Source organism: Pholis gunnellus, assembly GCF_910591455.1.
Source record: "Pholis gunnellus genome assembly, chromosome: 6".
NCBI lineage: Eukaryota > Metazoa > Chordata > Actinopteri > Perciformes > Pholidae > Pholis > Pholis gunnellus.
The window spans coordinates 23,456,005-23,465,894 of NC_136532.1; the positions used below are offsets into that span (position 1 = coordinate 23,456,005).

Below are 9,890 nucleotides of genomic sequence, written 5' to 3' on the forward strand. Positions count from 1 at the left end.
GTTGGTGCGGACTTCCTGAATGACGGAGCAGCGGGAGCACAACCCCTCGCTCGTGTTTGACAGCTACAGACGGCCGGAAATAAAGTTGTCTCTGCGTGGATGTGCACTTCCCATGTGTGTTTTTGTACAGAATAAATACCAAATGTATTGTTCTTGCATCTTTTGCACAATTGGTTTAACCCAAATAACGTGTAAAGAACATAATAGCTGGCGTTGAATGCATTTTCCGTAGTGATGCATTTGAATAACAAGCGCATGTGTACAAGTAAAGTAACAATACTGCAGCTTATTTTCGTTTGCAAATCATTAAAGATGCATGACTGAGTCATAGCGATTCTGTTGCAACTTCAGTGATGGCAATCCAGGTCGTCTCTTGAATGTAGTGCAATGCTGCCATCTGCTGTTACCATTATGAAGTTTAACTAACACTTTTAAAAGCAATGTTCATGACTACAATATCAGGAATTTATTAAGACTGCATACCTTAAATAACATAAGGATGTACCTGGAATTAAATAAAACATTTGAGGAGCGTCAATGGGTTGAAAAAACAATTTTATTTCAGTATTTTTTATTCCATAGCATTACTGTAGCTATGAAACTAAAATAATATAATTAACTGAATCTTATAGGCAACTGAATACGTTTATTGTGACATCTAACAACGAGTGAATACATCATATTGATATTCAAATACCACTAAATTCATAACATTTGAATATTTTACTTGAATATTTTTCACAAATTCAGATTTTTTTAAAGTGTCCAACATTCAAACAATCAAATGTCCAAATTTCTCAATTCAAGAAGTCAAATACTGATCCGGACACTCAAGTGTGGTCCTAAAATCTGGTTGGTGAAATTCAGACATAAAAATTCCAGATGTAAAATTCAAACTCAACCGGGACAAAAGCAGCTGAGTCAGAATGGAATTGATCAAACTTTTTTCCTACTCGGGTTATAGTTTGTCAGTAATGTGACCCAAAGATGCTGCACCTCTGCTACACAACTCATGGAACTCAAACCCACAATCCCTGGATTAAGAGGCCAGTGTCTCATCTATTAGGCTTCTGGGGCTCCATGTGTTTTGCCTCTTTGATGTGAATGTTAGCCTGAACTGCAGACTAATTTGTCATCTATAAAACGAAAGGCAAAAGTAAAAAAAATACCGTACAGTTTTCCAAAATATGTTGACAGTCCAAAAAACGAAATATAGTCAATTTACTATCACTAATCACAAAACAGTCCATTTTCATATTTGAAAAGCTCAATCTGTGTAGGTGGTCTTCACAGGATCAAACTAGTCTACAGGCTTTCACGTGTTAAAGTGTTACCACTGTTGGATGTTTTTATTGTTTGTTTTAATATGTAGTATTGATACTGGATTGTTCTGTTGAAATAAAGTAACCGACTATAACCTCTGTGGCTGTTGCAATTATGATATGCTGTACAAGTTATATGTTAAGGTTTTGGCTTATTTAAAGGCAATATGCTAAAAGAAATGCAGCCTACATTTTTCTTTTGGTGCCAAGTGGTCAAAATGTCTCATGAGTGATGGGGTTAATTGTTGGATACACATGATTATGGGAAAACAGACAGACAGGAATACATCGTGACTTAATTGGAAAAATTCTCGATTTCACAAACGACCACCCACAGATCCTCCGAGTGTAGAAAAACTAAACGGATAGCGAGAAAATTGGGAGCCAAAACAAAGAGACCTCACAACCCCTGATGTTCGGCAATATGCCTGAACAAATGTTTTACTCTATATTGCAATGCACATCAAGATAACGAGGTAATTATTGAAAAGTATCCGTTATCTCAAAATCCTGATTTTCAGTCTTTGGAAAGTCAAATTAAAGATGTTTTTTTATATATTAAACGTTAATATTTTGGACATTGTATACAGGCATAAGGTCAGACAGCTTGTTACTTGGGGGTCCTGCCATTTGTAGGCGATGTTCCAAGCAAGCTGCAAAACACAAATCGATTGTTAATTTTGTGTTTGTTTACATTTTCCAAGCGAACAAATGGCTTCGACTTTGCTATCGCCTATGGTGGATTATTACAACGACGAGGAAGAACTTGACAGCGTGGAGGACGACGATGACCGAAGTTTCAGAGGAAGAGACTCAGAAGAAGGTAAAAATACGTTCAACGTATTGACCAAAAGCTCCCTGACAGTGGGGCTCTGTCCGCTTGTGTGAAAAGAAACGGAAGCGCGCGATTATTGCGTGAATTTAATTATTTTTACCATCGCGTTTGACGTGATCTACAGATTACACTCGACTTGGAACAGTGTTTTTTTTTTTGCACTTCCAAAATCAAATTAGCCGTCTCCTAAAACTAGACAGCTAGCTTTAATCGCACGCACTTAGCTTGCAAGCTACATAACAAGTTAGCCAACTACCGACAAACAAGAAACATTTCAGGGGCAGGTGGTGCAAACTAACGTTGGCTAAACCGCTTACACTGGTTAAGAGTTTTCCAGCGCTGGTAGAAAATTGAGCCAACGGTTAACGATAATAAACAAACTCGCGTTTGTTTACAAGCTAACTACCGTTAGCTTAGCGTGTCAATACTAACGTTACGCGTGTATTTAACCACGTTAATTCGGGAGGTTGGCTTTACGTTGTTGTGTAATTCAATTCTTTCCGTTTAAAGTTATCTGTAGGTATGTCCCAGCCTATCTGGACAAATTATATTCCACATAGCGTCAAATTAGCCAACTAAGCTAACGTAACGTTAGCTTCGAGCATTGACAGGTACACGGCACGGCACGCGAAACCCTGCGCGTGCTGTGTGTCCACTGCACTGCCCTTTTTCACACTATTCAATGAGACCGGACGGATAGCAGTGAAAGAGAGAGAGACCAGAGGAGAGCAAAGGCGATGACAGCACTACAAGGTTAGCTAGTTTGCTGACTTCCAGCTGGACTTATTTTTCCTCTCCTCCTCCGGACATGTTGACGGTTCCGTTGTGCCTTTACTAACGTGAGCTAGAATTACTGTTTGTAACAGCGAGACCGAGCTAACTCAAGCTAGCGCACGAATGCTAACCGAAAATGAAAGCTTGCTGGGTCAGCTTTAACGCGACTGGGGCCTTGTGCCCTTCTCTTGTGTGTTTCTAAAGGTAATGCCTGTCTGCCATATTGGGTTATAACCGGTGCTTATAAAACTTGGCTCTCAAAGTTTGCCACATCACAGCTAGCTTAAACATGCTAGCTGTTGGACTGACAGTGCGAAGTTAGCACCGGGGACCGTTTCTGATTAATCCCACCATGCGGCAAATGCGTGATACTCTAAATTAACAGCTATACTTCTGTCGCGAATCATGTTAAATGTCGTCTGATTACATTTACCAGCATTAGCTTTTGTCCTGCTGTCGATCCGACAATAAATAATGCATCATCATCCGTGGCAAGTTTGGATTTCCACCCGGTGTCCTATTCCTAACCAACCGGTGTTACACCATTACTTTACCGGTGCCACGCACGTCCTTTGATTGGCACAGATGTCTGCTGTCTGTCTGCGGACTACCCTTAATTGCATTAAAGGATTGTAATGTGGAAAAGCTAAACAAAAAAACTACACAATGATCTTGCGGTACCAGCATGCTGGAATGATCACACGTGCACTATCTTTTAGAAACAAGAAAAATCGGGTTTCGTTGAGAAATCCTTTTGAATATTGAGTCAACTCTTGTCCTGTCGTTACCTTTTTTTCCAGACACGGAAGATGCCAGTGAAACAGACCTTGCCAAGCACGACGAGGATGACTATGTTGAAATCAAAGAGCAGTAAGTGCTTTGACAATCCTGGATTAGCTGGTTTAACTTTAATTATATATATATATATATATATATATATATGAGGGTTTTGAATGGTATGTGATATTAACTCTGGTTTATTTCTTTGCAGAATGTACCAAGACAAACTGGCCTCTCTGAAAAGACAGTTGCAACAATTACAAGAAGGTAATCAGTTTGAATCTTTTTTCTTTAGATCTGAGGTGTGTCAGGAGTCGACTGCTACTCTTCACTTTGCTGGATGGGATTTTAGTGATCACTGGCGTTCATTTTCATTAGGTGTTTCATTCAGGTGTTTTTGCAGGACAGATCCCAACTGTGACACGTTGTGGGGCTCTTTGTAAATGTAGGTGCAATGTCAGTGAAGTCTAGTCTAGACTGTGGGTGGGTAATGAGAGCAGCAGGTGCAGGATGCCAAAACCTGCAGGTGACTTGTCGAGAAATATTGCCGATGTATTGCAAAGAAACAAACTCGATATTGGTGTTTAACAACTTCTGAAGTTACCGGCTCTCACCCTGCAAGAACACCGTAGTCCATAATAAGACAATACCACAACATTTGTGATTCTATAGAGCTTCGTGTTTGATCTTTGCAGGTACGCTGCAGGAATATCAGAAGAGGATGAAGAAGCTCGACCAGCAGTACAAAGAGAGACTCCGAAATGCAGGCGAGTATTTAGAGAAGGAACACGCTGTGCTTTGCTTCTGGTGCATTGATACAATTTTGATGTGCCTCCTGCTTTATTTTTGTTTGGAGAACATTGGTAATAAACTGTGCTACAAATCAACAGATGTGAAATAGAAAAAGGAAACTTTCCCAAATGCCAGAGCTTATGGATAAACAAAGTGTTATAAACCGTAGGGAAGTTGTTTTAGTATTATTGCAGTACTAATGTACACGTTGTGGTTGACTGTAGTTTTTCTCAAAGTAATGCCTTCCCCCCTTTTTTTTGAGAGTGAAACCATCTTGTTTGAATAAATATTTGACTAAATATTTAGATTAGAGGGGTTCATAGTTTACGTCGTTGTGAGCGTCTCACACTGTCGGCTTGAACCAGACAGTGAGGATAGAAGTTGTTTATTTTTGATTTGCAGTAAGGGGAAATAAAACAAAGTGTGATAAACATTGCAATATTAATGAAGTAGCACGGCGTCTACCCAGACATCATCATTTAGTAAAGTTACAGATCACATTTTGTTCTCTCTGCTCTCAACCCATCCCTCGTCCACCATTTCACTGTTTTAATTATGTTGGTTACCATGTTGTTGTTGACTCATTGGCTGCTTTGCTTGCTGTGTGTGCCAGAATTCTATGCTCTCAGTCAATATTACTTTGTTTGTTTAAAGATATTTCTTTCTTCCTCTTTACAGATCTGTTTCTCCAACTTGAGGTGAGTGTAGTTCTTCCTGCCGATGCAGTTTCTATGGAATTAACTGTTTTACAAACGAAACATCATTTCCTTCTCTCATCGTGCTGCAGACGGAGCAGGTGGAGAGGAACTACATCAAGGAGAAGAAGGCAGCGGTGAAGGAGTTTGACGATAAAAAGGTTGAACTGAAGGAAAACCTAATTGCAGAGTTGGAGGAGAAGAAGAAGATGATCGAGAACGAGAAATTAACAATGGAGCTGACGGGCGGTAAGACATTATTAATCAGACTTGCTGGAAGTGGAAATGAGAGTTTTTCTCTCCACACATTTGAATGTGACGTCTGATTTAAAGTAGGACAGATGCAGTCATTTAGGATGTCGGTCCTTTTGAATTGTCTGTGCCGGACGTTTGCTTTTCATAAACTCCAATGGTTGATGTTTTTGAGAATGTTTGACACTATCTGTGTGTTATTGTTGGCTCTGAGTTTGTCGTTATTTGCTCATACACAGACTCCATGGAGGTAAAACCGATCATGACTCGGAAGCTGAGGAGACGGCCCAACGATCCGGTCCCGATACCTGACAAACGGAGAAAACCTGCTCCAGATATCCTTCACATAAACTTTAGATGAACCTGTGAGGGTCAACGTGTTCAGTAGTACTTGTACAGGTAGCATTTGTATTTCCTCAAGATGGGAGATATTTAGTTTCAGTCCAGGGTAGATCAGCGGCTCGGCTACATTTCGCAGCTTTGTTGTGTTATAAAATGCTTCCTTAACTCTTCACACCTCAGCTAAATTATTTGTTATCGGACGACCAGATAATGGAAGATTTAAGAACACTTAATAAGGTAAGTGTTGCCGAATCTCTTGATATTATGCATGTCCCCGCTGATTAGCTGATTAGTATTCTTTTCCAATTATGTCTTCTAAAATGTTCACCCCCTCTCTTTTACAGCTTAAATCACCAAAACGACCGGGTATGTCAACGCTCACCTTCAGCTTAATTTCCACTTGAAATGCACAATGAGATCTGTAGTTCAGGACATGAATGGTCGTTACCGTTTCTGCTGAGTTCCATGAGAAAGTCGTCAGTACTCCCATGTCTGTTCGCCAGCTGTTGGTTAGCTTAGCTTAGCTTAGCACCAAGACTGGAAACATAGGAAACTGCTGGATTGGTCCAAAGGTAACTACATCTGGACGTCTGCAACCAGCAGAGACTTCAGCAAGTCTCCCAGCCAAGAAACAGTTCATCCCATAATCCCCCGTAACACAGTCAACATGACGTTTTAAAGCACCACTTTGAATCTTCGGTTTCTCAATTATTTTGGAAAAATGTCATTCAGAATGAGAAAGCATTAGCTTATTCGACGAAGACCAAAACGACAGATAAGTCGACTAATTGACTCAGAGAGGCAGCCCCACCTGGTTCCAGTCTTTATGCTAAGCTAAGCTAACCGGCTGCTGCTTGTAACTTCATATTAAAATGGACAGAAATGAAAGTGGTATCGATCGTCTCGTCTCAGCAAGAAATCAAATAAGCGTACAATATTTTCCAAAATGTCCTAAAACTACTCCATCAACCATTAAACTTGTACACGTGTTTTGCATGGCGATGCTCAGGCGTTTCTCCCTCTCCAGTGTCGCCCTCGTCTCCAGAGCGCGTCCCCCCCGCTCCCATGGAGAGCCCCTCCCCGCGCTATGAGGCCCGCATCGAGGAGGGGAAGCTCTACTACGACAAGAGATGGTGAGTTCCTAGTTTCGCTCTCAGAACAGACATCTCATCACACTGTTTCCCCACACAGCTGGACTGCAGCTCGTGCCACCACTAGATGGCCACATAGCCACGGGTTTGCTGCCTTTTTGGTGTTTGCTCGGTCTTCAGAAGACACCGCTTTGATGGCAGCCTGCTTTTGTTCTAAGCTACAGAAAGAGATATTTCTTCAGGAGCCACCAAATACGCGCCGGTGCTTGAAGCCACTATAAAAAATATACATATTCAGAGAGGGTGGTGGCTGCTTTAGAGTCTGCTCTGCTGCGATGCAGAGATGAAGAGAATGGAAATCCTTGACCAGACGCAGCTCCAGTGACCTTTTTTGTTTGAGAGCAGAGCTCTGCGTCAGACGCGTGTCAGAACAGAAGGTCACGTGAAGAAGGGTAACAATAATAGCATTCGGTCTTATTAGCTGCTCATACAGGCGGAGGGAGTTGAGAGGAGCGAGCTGTGAAGTACGTGCGCTTTTCTGTCAGGGCAAAGTCTCATTTATTCTTCGCTATAGAAGAAGAAGAAGAAGACGCTGCCACCGGGAAGCCTTCAGAGAGAGCCGCAGGGAGACACATGCGTCATTATTCTTCAGTGGGCCCTTAATGATCAAACGCTTTGGTCTTCAGTCTCTTCCCCTGGGTTGCTTCTGTCCTCTTGACAGTTCGGAGCCATTTAAAATTAAAAAAAACAACAGACCTTTTTGTTTTGACTTTCCAGTCCAATTATCTATTTAGTGCCATCTCAGGAGGAATGTGGTTTATTCAGCTGGCTAAAATGATGTGTAATGAACCCCTCTCCTGTCTGTCTTTGTTTTGTGTTCAGGTACCACAAGAGCCAGGCCATCTATCTGGAGTCAAAGGACAACACAAAGATTAGCTGCGTCATTAGCTCAGTGGGCACCAATGAGGTGAGTTTCAGTTCATTTGACTCCTGTTGCACATAGAACTGGCTTTACTGCGTTAAACATGGGGCGGGGGAAACTCTATATTTTCCTTATTGTCAACAAATCCCTCTTAACTAAGTGTTGTCTGTGTCGCCGAAGCTTGATGTATTGTATTCATCTGTGCCATAGAGCTCCATAGAGCTAAAGCCATTAAAGAGCCACACTGTAGCGCTGTGTGACACCTTCCTTCATTACCGTGAACACTCACACGGGTTTATTTTGAGTCAATCACACAAACACCTTCCTGCTGCTGTAAACACTCACCAGGGAGCCAAATGTGTATCAATCCAGAGCGGAATAATTAGTTCCTCCTGTTTGACTTTTATTTGTCTTTGTCAGTTTTGGTTATTCAATGGGAAATCTTAAACTAGGGTTAGCGATCTTCAAATACATGTATTTTTTTTTCCCTGCCTGCCTGCGTGTGTTCTTCCCGTGTGCACGTTACACATCCCCTTAAATCTTCCACAAACTGCTAGTCGGACAGCTGTGAGTGCTAACGATAGCCACGTTTGTTGTTTACGTTCATTATGATCATGTGGGGGGAAATGGCTTTGTCAGAGTACCAACCCTAGCTTTATATGTTGGCTGGTTGGAAGGGGAAGAGATGCCAGCCACACATTTATTCTCCGTGTTTGATGAGTGACAAGTGCTAATTTCCCTCAAGAACCAACACAAGACTATCACTAAGGAGGAGAGATCACTAGAGAAGGGAGCATTCTGATACAAATGTATTGGATGTGGTTTGTATTGACGGCTTACTTTAGAATACATTTGTTCCTAAACGTCTGATCTTTGTTCTGCAGATTTGGGTGAGGAAGACGAGCGACAGTACAAAGATGAGGATCTACCTGGGACAGCTGCAGAGGGGAGCGTTTGTCATCCGTCGACGGTCGGCTGCGTGAAATATTACCCAACCCCCATCTGTTCATTTATCCATCCATCCATCCATCCATCCATCCACCCGCTCATTCATCCCCTGTTTCCCTATTTGCTACATCTCACATGTGGCCTCTTATTCTTCATCATATTCACTACCCCCCATTACACAAACATACACGCCCGTGGCCAAGAATATCTCACCAGATTGTATCCGTTTCCCCACAGAAACCAGGTGATAATACAGCACGAGTGGTAACTGGCTGTTTTTCCAGCATTGTTTGTCACTATGTGGCTCGTGTGAGAAGGCAGTCAGTGGTCATGAAAGACTTTTCCACACCGTTCTGTCCTCTTTACGTTCACCATTAAGTTATTTTTCTTCGACAGCCTCATGTTGACCCACAGAACAAGTCTCCGAGCCTTTCAAAGCATCTCGCTGGCGGCGTGTAACAAAGTAACACTGAGAGATACAAAGATGTGTAGCTGCTGCAGGTTCGGATGATTGCCATGAATCCCTCGAATACTCACAGTTTCTGTAAACAGGAAGTCATTTTTCAAACGATGCCTTTTTTGTCATCAAGAAATGGCTGCTGATGGTTTGTCCTAAAAAAATGTTTAAAAGTCCTCTGTATAAAACCCTACTTTTTGTTTTTGTTTTTTTGAAAAGAAAAAGTGTTATTTTGTGGGATCCTCTTCATATGCGAACGATCTGGATGAGTTCAACTGTATTTGCGTGTGGAGAGCCAAGTTGGCTCTTGATTTGTACTGTGTTCACATTTTTATTAAAATGTTTTCTGCATTTTATGAATTGAATTTGCTTTTAATATTTCTGAAATTATTTGCTGCCATTGAAGCATTCATCGTAGTCGTTGTTACACCATGTTCAATCACCAGTTAGATCTCTAGAGCTGTTTTTACGCTGAAAACCTGGAAATCAGTTGTGAGTCCGAAAACCAAAACACCGAGCTGAAAGTCTGGCGGTAATTCTCCGAGTCTGGCGGTAATTCTCCGGGGAGCGACCCCTTTCACATCAAGCTTTGATCCATTGTTAACATAGAAATCGTGATCATAGCTGCTCCTGAAATACAGACAGAGGCCCATGATTATGAAACTGTTCTACAACATCCA

The 9,890-nt window shown here is 41.6% G+C and overlaps 1 protein-coding gene across 3 annotated transcripts; it reads left to right on the forward strand.

The window, feature by feature from the left end:
- Nucleotides 1-1,969: 1,969 nt before the first annotated feature.
- suds3 (SDS3 homolog, SIN3A corepressor complex component) lies at nt 1,970-9,561 on the forward strand. Of its 3 annotated transcripts, none has more exons than XM_079161158.1 (12): nt 1,970-2,145; nt 3,732-3,801; nt 3,923-3,978; nt 4,407-4,478; nt 5,182-5,201; nt 5,291-5,447; nt 5,690-5,785; nt 5,968-6,029; nt 6,137-6,158; nt 6,802-6,925; nt 7,766-7,850; nt 8,690-9,561. In XM_079161158.1, the coding sequence occupies exons 1-12, from the start codon at nt 2,034-2,036 to the stop codon at nt 8,786-8,788; spliced, it is 975 nt and encodes a 324-aa protein (XP_079017284.1). In that variant the 5' UTR covers nt 1,970-2,033; the 3' UTR covers nt 8,789-9,561. The 3 variants fall into 3 exon arrangements, with proteins under 3 accessions (XP_079017284.1, XP_079017285.1, XP_079017286.1); XM_079161159.1 differs by having other exon boundaries at nt 6,820-6,925; XM_079161160.1 differs by lacking the exon at nt 1,970-2,145 and adding an exon at nt 2,847-2,910.
- The last annotated feature ends 329 nt before the right edge of the window (nt 9,562-9,890 follow it).

What these genes read in the sequence shown, in the direction of transcription:
- suds3 (XM_079161158.1), top strand. Translation starts at nt 2,034, where the DNA reads ATGGCTTCGACTTTGCTATCGCCTATGGTGGATTATTACAACGACGAG. An exon ending in AGGAAGAGACTCAGAAGAAG is followed by an intron (nt 2,146 to 3,731) that starts GTAAAAATACGT and finishes CTTTTTTTCCAG; the next exon opens with ACACGGAAGATGCCAGTGAA. An exon ending in TATGTTGAAATCAAAGAGCA is followed by an intron (nt 3,802 to 3,922) that starts GTAAGTGCTTTG and finishes ATTTCTTTGCAG; the next exon opens with AATGTACCAAGACAAACTGG.